The 11,345-nt window shown below is 31.5% G+C and overlaps 1 protein-coding gene across 1 annotated transcript; it reads right to left on the reverse strand.

The window, feature by feature from the left end:
- Nucleotides 1–7,186: 7,186 nt before the first annotated feature.
- Nucleotides 7,187–8,700, reverse strand: LOC133328683 (pyridoxine/pyridoxamine 5'-phosphate oxidase). Its single transcript, XM_061537226.1, has 3 exons — nt 8,540–8,700; nt 7,354–7,807; nt 7,187–7,293 (listed from the first exon to the last, which is right to left on the reverse strand). Exons 1-3 carry the CDS (start codon nt 8,677–8,679, stop codon nt 7,228–7,230), a joined length of 660 nt encoding a protein of 219 aa, XP_061393210.1. The 5' UTR covers nt 8,680–8,700; the 3' UTR covers nt 7,187–7,227.
- Nucleotides 8,701–11,345: the final 2,645 nt, after the last annotated feature.

Below are 11,345 nucleotides of genomic sequence, written 5' to 3' on the forward strand. Positions count from 1 at the left end.
TATTTGCTATTTTGAATTCATTTCATTTTTCAAAAATACAAATTTCCATTTGAAATAATAAAATGAAATACTGATTTGGAATATAAAATATTAAATGTTCTATTTTCACATATTTAATACATTTTTTTATTTAATTGGCAATATGATTTTGTTGCTCTAATCAAAAAAATGTTTTTATTGTGTTGACTTGTCATTATCACCATATATTACAATAAAAAAAAACTTAAAAAAACTATTTCTTTGGACATTGTTCGATTTTTTGGCCAGTCAGCCAGTCAGCGTCTTTGCTGAGTTGACTATTTTTTTTTTTTTTTTTTTTTTTTTGACAACAAACGGATATGAGTATGAGGCAAGTGACCTACATAACTAAAGTTGCCAACAATGTGGGCAATAGAAAACTATTTCTTTTTTATGTTCCCATGGTATTGTATGTGAAGAGATAGAAAACGTTCATAAATAATATCTGTTATAGTGGACCGGAAATATTTTCGATAAAGTAATTTCCATAACGGATTCTAATACATATCTGTGTGGATACATTCGTATGACATATAATAACACTGTGCGACACGAAAATTTTTCAGGGGTTCTAATGTACCAATTCTGTTTAGTTGGAGTCCCTGGATCACGAAAATACCTTTGGTTTTTCTGGGTCACTTCGAAAATTAATTTTATAACGGTAAATATAAAGAAAATCGTGGTTTCATGGACTTTCCATTTGAAACTTGAATAACTTATTTACTTTATAACGGATTTATATTATTATTTTTTTCTTTCGAAGAGTACAAATTTTCCTTTCAAACAAGATATATATTTGGTAAATCGGTTGAGGATTGACTGAGTTACAGCGGTTGAAATGTGAAAAAATACGCATAAATCTACAAAATTTATTTTTCTTCGGACTGTACGATGAAATTATGATATCAAACCATATAAGTTTTATTATATTACGGGGAAGAAAATTAAATTAGCTTTCGAAAATGATAAAAATCAAAAAAATCGATTTAAAAATGGATGACTTATACACATTTTTGTATTGATTCTATGCATATTCTCTAAAGGAAATATGGGTCTATCTCATTTCCTTTTGCCTGTTACAAACATAACGGTTTGTAAAAGGAAACGATACAGACCCATATTTCCTTTAGAGAATATGCATAGAATCAATACAAAAATGTGTATAAGTCATCCATTTTTAAACCGATTTTTTTGATTTTTATCATTTTCGAAAGCTAATTTAATTTTCTTCCCCATAATATAATAAAACTTATATGGCTTGATATCATAATTTCATCGTACAGTCCGAAGAAAAATAAATTTTGCCATTTTATGCGTATTTTTCACATTTCAACCGCTGTAACTCAGCCAATCCTCAACCGATTTACCAAATATATATCTTGTTTGAAAGATAAAATTCTACTCTTCGAATGAAAACAAAGAATAATATAAATCCGTTAGAAAGAAAAGAAGTTATACGCGTTTCAAAGTGAAAATCTATGGAACCACGTTTTTTCCTACATTTACCGTTATAAAACAAATTTTCGAAGTGACCCAGAAAAGCCAAAGGTATATTCGTGGTCCAGGGACTCCAACTAAACAGAATTGGTACATTAGAACTCCTGAAAAAAATTTTAGTTTTGTTTTGTATCACAGTGTAATATAAAAAAATGGCAACATGATTTTTATAGAACTTCTAAAACTATAAAAGTAACCAATTTAAATGGTTTATGAGCATTGGTATTCGAAGTACATAAAAAAATCGATTGTCAATTTTGATATATATATCTTGGGTTTTTGGGTTTTATCATGTTCAAATGCACAAAACCACAGGCAAAACTAATACCACATTAGAATATTTTTGAAAAAAATCAAACACAAACTCTTAAATATTTCATTATAAGATTTTTTCGAATATTCTGGTCTAGTATTTAGCTAGCTCTTCCCTGTTCATATTTAATATTCATTTCTTAGTTGATCGTATCAGAAAACATTCGAATGTTTCAAAATTCACAATGGAATTAAATATATAAAAATATTATACAAGTAAAAATCTTGTTTATTTTCGTTCAACAGGTTCTTCCAAAACACGATGCTAATGCACATCACAATGGCTATAAAAACCAAGTGCCACAGTTTTATTTATTTACAAACAACAGATGCATACATACACATAACATACATTAAGCTACTCGTCTGCCTAACATTTGTCACATGTTCAAAGCCGATTTATGTACTTCTTCCCTTTGTGCTTTTGTTCCTCCTCGTTTTTACTACATTTTAAGACGTCGAGTATTCGCCGAGACGAAATGTAAACATTACAGATGTTGACTACATTCAATCTTCTTGGGGACCTCTTTTCTTGTTCTTGCTACATTGAATTTTAGCATCTATTCGTTCCTTACCGGGTATCCGGTCATGTTTTATTATTGCTAAGGTAGATTATTTTCGTAAAGCAGACAAGAAAGAAGAGAAAGTTCACGGAAGAGATACACAGGAAAATCCCTTGAAATTGGCGCGAAAGCTCTTCCAAAAAGTTACAACAAACCAAAGCTCTTTAAATGCCGGTACATTGGTCTTTTGCTGTCAAGGTATTGTCGGCTATACAAATTTTGCTAAAAATGTAATGTAAATACTTGAAAGAGGCAAGATTGAAATTTTGGACGGTATCAAATGTTAAAAATTAGAAAAAATTATTGAAAAATTATCACGCAAAATTTTCTGCATACAGATAATTTTGTAATGATGATTTTTAGTAGAAAAAATTGTCAAAGAATGCTCAAGCCAAATACACGTTTTAAATATTTTAAAGGGTTTGTAACCTAAATATTATGTTGGGGAAAAAGAAAACCATTATTTTTTCGTCGAAAATTTTGATAAAATCGGAGAAATGATTGAAGTTGACTGGCATGTTAGCATTCTTAAAATCGCCCAGGAGCTAAAAAAGAACTGTTTTAAACCATTTACACAAAGCTGGATTCAAACAGAAGCTCGATGTTTGGGTGCCACACCAATTAACAGAAAAAAATATGATGCATCGAATTTCCATCTGTGAAGCCTTGGCTAAACGGAATGGGATATACCCATTTCTTAAACGAATGGTGACTGGAGATGAGAAATGAATCACATACGATAAGCCTGTGCGAAAACGATCGTGGTCAAAGAGCGGTGAAGCACCTCAAACGGTGACCAAATCAGGACTAACGGCCAGGAAGGTTCTGCTATGCATTTGGTGGGACTGGAAGGGGTTTATTTATTATGAGTTGCTTTCATATGGCCAAAAACTAAATTCTGATCACTAAATTGGTCAACAGCAGAGGTGTCGTATTCCACCACGTCAACGCTAGGTCACTCACATTTACAGTGACTCGCCAGAAACTTCGGGAGCTTGGTTGGGAAGTTTTAATGCATCCGTCATATAGTCCGGACTGGGCAAGAGATTATCATCTTTTCCTTGCATTGCAAAATTTCTTTAAAGATTAAAAATTGGTATCTAGGGAAGATTGTGAAAATCAACTACTAGAGTTTTTTTGCAAATAGAGAGCAGGACATCTATGAGAGAGGCATTGTGAATGGCACGAATCATACAACAAAACGGTGCATAGTTGGCCCAAATCGGACATTCCGAAGAATGTTTAATAAAGTTCTATAGTTCATATAAAAATAATGGATTTCTTTTTCAGCAACGTAATATGTATCAGTAAGTTTTTACTTTGTGACCTGCAGGATTTGCAAAGACAGAATATTTTTTGGAGGAACCTAATTAAACGCCATCATGCCACCTTTATTAAACATATTAAATAGTTTTTAGTTACTATTTAACTCATAAAAGACACACCATTTTCAAACATATCTTTTTGAAACAAATATATTTCAACAGAGAATATCTACTCCAAAAATTACAAATTAAAACCACAAGATATCAAAGGAAGGATGCAATTAAAACCAAACTTCTGATTAAACATCCAAAAAATATCCCAAAGACAAAATAAACTTACCGAACTGTTAACGTTTCGTTTAGTTGAAACACGTCGATGAAATATTTTTGCTGGCTCAGCTTCAATTTCCGATTCAGAGGATTCATCTCCAGGACTAATGGCAATTACCGGTATGGGTATGGGTGATACACTGCCAGAGCTGCACGCGCTACTACCACCACTACTACCTCGTATTGCTGAGTTCGTTGCAGCAACACGTAGAAGTCCCTGATTAGGCATTCTTTAAATATTGTTCTTATTGTTGTCGTTGTTGTTGCTGTTCTTGTTGCTTGCTACGTTTCGTCGATTGCTGTTGGGTCACGTTGCTGTTGGGGGTTGCTATTGTTGTAGTTGTTATTATTCTTCTTCTTGTTTGCTCCTTCTTCTTTTGTTGCCGGAGAAAACAATTAAATTTTAAATGATTTATGGCATAATTTTGGGAGTCTCACACAAATATTGTATACATACAGGCAGCATTTTATTGGCGATTAGCGTAAACTTTTTTATTAATAATTTATTATTCCCTTTTGTTTAGAAGGGATGATTTTATGTTGGGCATTGAAAAGTTGAATATGAATATTAAATGTCACTTAAAACAAATAGAACATTTTTTATTTTGCTTTCGGGTTTTTTCATTTATGTATGAGACGATTGTACATTATTAATACAAAAAAATCACATGTCTTAACAGGTATGTACCATATAATTATTAAATAAAAAAAAACACTCACACACATACATGTTCACATATACACGTAGAATTACACTTATTTTAGAGTATACTATTCGACTTCACTGCCATTGATGATGATGGTTATAATAATATGCCCGTTTATTTTTTTATTTTTGGTAAATTTTATTATTAAAATTTGTTTGTATATTTCTAACTACAGTTTAATTGAAACATTCACATAAATATGTATGTAGTTTACGTATAAAAAATTGTAAAAAACTTGTATTTATTTTATCCACTTAAATCGATATGACGAATAAGTTTAATTTTTCAGTTTCTTTCTTAATAATAACGAGAACATCTAAATTGAAGGAGTTTTATTTATTTTGTTGTCGGTTGGAAGTTGATTTTCTTTAAATTATTTTATTTTGATATATGTATTATTTTTTGTTTGCTCCAAAAGAATCATAACTTTACTCACACACTATTTCAAGACCGCAACCCTCACTGAGCTTTTTTTCCTATTGCCAGTGAGTGGTTGTTTGGTTGGTGTACAGTGGAAAAATGGCATTCTCCTTTTTGGCCAAGCCATGTAGCAGTGCAAAATGGTTTTATTCGAGGAATGTTTGTGTATGTGTGCGCGTAAAATGTTCTCTTCGCACTCGCATTTAGATGAATTTTCTCTGGTACGATTGCTTTATTCGCGGTTTTGTAGATGTCTCCGAATGTTGATTGTTGTGTTTGTTTTTAATGTGTGTATGTGGAAAAGACAAGTCAAAAAGAATTATAAATATGATTACCATGATACTATAACTGTGTAGTACCAAGATGGATAAATTTAAAAAAAAATGTTAACTAAACCTCATATGAGTAAAGAATGGAATTTAAGAATGTTATGTTTCGGTCAATTAGAATTACATTATAAAGAAGCATTGGCTTTGACAATTAGTGATAATGAATAAAACCTTTACATTCCAATGGATATCCTGTTTACAATCCAAATATTTCGAATATATATACTTAATTTATTAAATAAGTCCTTGTATAACATTTGGCAACTCTAGTCAACTATACTTTTTTTATTATTCTCTCGATTTTCACAAAAGAAGAAAGATGAACAAAAGATACAAAATAGTTGTACACAAGCAACTAAAGACAAACGCAAACAACAATTGACTTCGAAAGTTCAAAAACCCTTCAAGTCGTAAAATTACGACTTTCGGCATTTGTTGTGCAACTGTGTGTGCCCAGTATATCAACACTCTCTTATATACGTACATAGCGGGTAAATAACAGTAATACACTTTGCTGTCAACATGTGCTACACACTCGAGGGAACCACCCTTACACGAATGCAATGCCGCCACACACAGCCACATTCCTACAAACATCAATACGCTTCCGAAAGGATAACAAAAGCAAAACAAAGAAACAAAAATAAAAATAAATCAAGCGCAAACTGTCAAAGCGTTGGAGTTGCGGGTCATCCACATACCCAGCCCATTAATTGACATTATTTTGCTCACATTGCAGGAGTTATTCAAAAGTCACTACACTTTGTTAATTATCCTTATTATGGGAGACAACCCAATTTTAAATTATTTAGGAGTGACTATAGGAAAACAGCAATCCTTTGATTATGCATGTACATACACATCGCTATAAACGGATATGTCCAGTGTATTGTCCTTTATTCTTATTAGTTGATGAAGCCCAACGACTGAGTCATTGGCGAAGGACATTGCATTGTTACTTTGTGTTCATAAAATTGTATTCGATTGGTGTTTCCTTTTTGTTGTTGTTTTCACTCTTTGTAAGTAAAGTGCAAAATTGTGTTTTGTTCATCCAGTAGACCATACAAATACAAGGTATTGCTAGGGGTAGGCAATATATTAGAGTGACCTGTTATTTAAACTAAAATTAAAAAATAATAAGCATCACTGATTTAGAATTTATCTAGTAACAAAGGGATAAAGTCCCACTACATGAAGGAATCTATACAATTTGGAAATAATAAGAATAAAATAAAATTCAGCCGAGTTAGATATAGGTTGAGAATTTGGGCGGATTCCCTATGTTCTCTAATTGTACTGTCATAATCTGAATTTAAATATAAGTAATTTGCCCAGTGTAAACATTTTTAATTTGAGTGTGAATAGTTGTTATGCATGCATCTATATCTATAAATAATAATTTAAAAAACAAAATAAACCAATACGTACCAGTATTAATATTTCATAATTAGCATATTGAATATACGTTTTAATAATGTTCTTACATGAAAACATGTGTGTTCGTCATTATAGGAAATTGTAGCAATAAATTAGTTTTATACCAGCATTTCTTTTTGTTTAAAATTTTTTCTCAATTTGCAGTCATTGTTCCCAATGAATTGAATTTTATTTTATTATAATTTGCAATATTAGATATCATGATCTATAACAAAAATGTACATGTGATTATATCATAAACAATTTTGAAAACGTAAAAAATAATACCAACATAAACATATTTCCAACCATATAGCGATATTTTCAAATATAACAATAGTAACTTTATAAATGCACATATTATTGTCGCTTAGGGGGCTAGGCGCTCATATACCCAACCATTTTCAGCGGGATGTACCAGAACATTATCGATTTCCTATTTAAAAATTACAAAATTAATTTCTCAAACAATTGTTACTTAAGAATATAGCATTACCTTCTCGACTCCAGAATATTTTCGAAATACAATACGATCATGTAAACGATCTGTTTGACCTTGCCAAAATTCAATTAATTTTGGTCTTATCAAGTAACCGCCCCAATTTGGTAAAGGCACCTCCTTATCGCCCAAATCTTCTTTTATTTTCTTCTCAACTTCATCTAAATGTTGACGTGATGGTATTTTGGAACTTTGTTTGGATGCCAATGCACCTATTTGACTTGCTCTCGGTCGTTCATGGAAATATTTCAATGAATCTTCCTGGGGTATTTTCTCTGCAACACCCTCAATGCGTATTGAACGTCTAAGGGGGCACCAATATAAAGTCATGGCCACATTTGGATTTGATGCAATATCTTTAGCTTTACGACTGCCGTAGTTGGTGAAAAATGTAAAACCTTCATCGGAGATGTCTTTCAGAAGAACGAAACGATTCGATGGACAGCCATTACTAAAAAAAGTTATGGAATTTTTATTTTGTGAAGAAGTTGAAATAACAACGAGTTTATATAAATAAAAAAAATATTTAAATTATATTACAAAATATAATATTAATCATAAAATGCTCCACAAATAATTCATAAGTTGATGTATTTGAATATGTTAAAAATGATCTGACCGTTCAAATATTAGTCGTAGTCTTGATCAAAAAGTTCACAAAAACTATTGCATTTATAACACTTATAACTTGCAAATCACAAAACTAGACATTATCCTAATCCTTGGATGGAATAACTCGAAATGTGTAGATTAAAACAAATGTACATACATATCGCTCATTTGCTGCAAGACAGGCATAACTAAAAAACGGTTTTGCAGAAAATGCGTTTTAAGTTTTCAGTTTACCCACACCTTATATGGGACAGAGGAACTTCTACAGCCTCTCAATTAGAGTGTGTAAGAGATATTGATATGCATTTTTATACAGCATGAGTTCTATTATAGCGAAAAATCGTGCATCATTAACTCGAAAATCACGTTTTATGAGTTATGCCTCTCTTGCAGCAAATGAGCGATATGTTTTTCTGTAACCTTACTGCATTTGTAATCTACTCTGTATACATTAACATATACTTATCAGCTACACAAGCTACACATATAAACTGTGTTCATGATATATATAGCAGTTAACCGCGATACTGTTAACATAGCTTTACATCGTGTTTTTCCATTCCTAACTCACCTTCCAACTGTGGCCAAACTGGCTGCATTCGGTTCTATAATTTCTTCCGTTTGCAATGCCTGATTCATCCATTCTCTGAACAGAGCTATGGGTTCCTTAACACGGATATTTTCCTCCAGAAATACTTGCTTCTTTTCCATATATTTTAAGCGTAAAGCTGTAATGATACACATAAATCAAATATTTATTATATTGGCATAACGACAGCAAATCAATTGATGCAATCAATATCTCATCTACCTGACAGCGGAACATTTGCGGCCGACATTTTTCGTAGTTGTATTAATAGCCTCACTAGTTGTTGTTTTTCGGGGGGGGATGAAAATGAAGATTATAAATGTATTAACCGGCTGAAGTTGTGATTTAAACTGAACAAATAATCTAAAGCACACAAATTTATTAACAGAAAATAAACGATTCTTACTTGTCAAGCCTCTTATCTAGTGTTTACCTTTGTGTTGTTGTTGGTCGAGTGGCAGGGATAAGAAACGGGTTCAAATGAGTGATTCTGTGAAATGAACAGAAGGGACTATTTCTAGTTTGCACGTTTATTTCTGTTGTTGACACTAATGCATATGTATAATGAAAATAAGAAGAAAAAAAAAACAATGGAATATTAATATATCTGAATTGAATGAGTTATGGTGATTTATATGAGATATTATCATTAGTACAATTCTTTACACTATTACGTCGTACTAAATGCTCTAACAAAGTCGGGTATTTATAAATCGAATTATGCCTAATGGCGCCATCTACATTTGAGTATGATGTGTATGACACTGACCGTTAAAGTATGAATGTTTTGAAACAAAAAAGTTGTTGGTATGTTAATTGCTCTAAAATGGTACTTGTCGGTGGGTATATAGTGATGTCGAAAATTATAAATAAAATAAAAAATTATAAGTTTACGGTAATATTGTGTATTTGTGTTGATTTCTGTTCCAGAGACTACAATAATTTTTAGTAATTTTTTTAATTTCATCTTTATATAATTTTGAAACGTTGTACCAGTTTTTATACGGGAACAGGCACGTTGCATGTTCATTTTACTAATATTTGATAATATTTCTTGTTATTGGTTTATATATTATAATTATATATTGACAGTGTACTAGAATGTTAACTAACATTGGATTATGACAGTAAATAGCTTTTTTGTAAATACGTGAAACCTTCGTTATAATTATAAGACACTTGGAAGCTTTAAAAGCTCCAAGGATTCTATGCACCACCACTCAATCAGTGGCTGGCTGGCAGTATGTCAACAAAGAGTGTAATAAATTTCGAAATAAAAGCAAAGAAACAACGTTAAAAATGCGTAAAGACGACCTAACAAAGAATGATGAAAACCTACGGCAACACAACAACAACAACAGCAGCAACAAAACAGCACTTAACGTTACGGTGAGCTCAGAGTATTTTTGCAACGGACGGATATGTGTGTCAAGTTATGTGAAAATATGTGAGGTAGCGAGTGTTTGTGTGCACTTGTTTTTGGCAGCGCTGCCAAAAAGGACAAGAGCATGAACGAACAAAATAACTACGACAGCATGAAATTCGTACAACGGCAACAACAAACGGATATCAAATCTAGAGCACTGTTAACGTAAGAATAAGTTTTAGGCCATAGAAAAAAAACAACAAAAATAAAATAAAGACAAATGTATGTTGTTGGGTATGTGCACCGCGCAATTACAGTCAATGAATGTTGCATTAATATATTTTGAGAAAATAATGGGCAATTCTACAGTTATATCCATAATATTTGAAAGAATGGCTTTATCTATAAAATATCGATCAATTATTGAGGAGGACACTTTGAAGGCATCCAATCTTCAAAAGAATTGTAAATAGTTGTAAAAAACGATATGAAGAAAAAATACAAAATATATAGAAAAGCTGAAGAAATTTTTAATTTAAAGATATATTGTAGACAAAAGCAGAAAACATGTAGAAGATTTATACCTATGCTTATATGTTATCAGGAAAATGTCTATGAAAATAATTTTGATAGATCAATGAAGAATATTGAATAACTTAAATTAACAGTATAACCGTATTATTATATATAATAGTAATTATCATTGTCCATAGATTATAATTGAATGACCACCTACTGTAGGCTTAAAAATTCGTTCAGAAATGAGAGAAACAAAACTCAAACAATTTCTGACAGGACAAAAACAAACGCACACATACACATACATTTTGAATGCCGCCGACGACGGAGGACAACAGTGACGACGACTACGGCTACGATGTTTTTGTCGACAAGTAGCAGTGCCATCGAACAAATGAAAATTATGTGAAAGCAAAAGGCTGCTGGTCGTTCGTGAGGTTAGTTGTGAATGTTCGCGCAAAAACGTAAAAGAAAAGCTAAACTTAAATGAAACGCTCGAGGAGACAAACAAATATACAGCAATAAACAATATATATATATATATATATAAATGAAAAAGTGTATAATTTAATCATAGCAAACGGTAGCAACAACAAAAATAAAAACACAACAGTAACATCAATATTTTTTGTTGCTGCTGCTGATGAAGAATAGTTTTGTGTGATGATGGCGACGATGATGTGGTGCTAATCGAAATTTAAAGAATGTTTTAATAATAAATAGAAAAAAGATAATAAATTTAACAAAAAAGTAATATTTACTTACGACCACAATAAAATAGTATATAAAAGAAACAAAATAACAAAAAAGAAAACCAACGTGTGCAAGTAAAAGCAATAGAAAAAATATCTGTAAAACGTCCTTGCCAAAAAATATATATTAAAGGATAATACGAAAAATTAC

The sequence above is a fragment of the Musca vetustissima genome, unplaced genomic scaffold, assembly GCF_032173495.1.
Source record: "Musca vetustissima isolate MV318-11 ecotype Yass unplaced genomic scaffold, APGP_CSIRO_Mvet_v1 utg1439, whole genome shotgun sequence".
NCBI lineage: Eukaryota > Metazoa > Arthropoda > Insecta > Diptera > Muscidae > Musca > Musca vetustissima.

Coding starts and splice junctions, on each gene's coding strand:
- LOC133328683 (XM_061537226.1), bottom strand. CDS start 8,679: ATGGAAAAGAAGCAAGTATTTCTGGAGGAAAATATCCGTGTTAAGGAA. Junction 7,808..8,539: donor AGTTTGGCCACAGTTGGAAG/GTGAGTTAGGAA, acceptor AACTTTTTTTAG/TAATGGCTGTCCATCGAATC. Junction 7,294..7,353: donor AATATTCTGGAGTCGAGAAG/GTAATGCTATAT, acceptor ATTTTTAAATAG/GAAATCGATAATGTTCTGGT.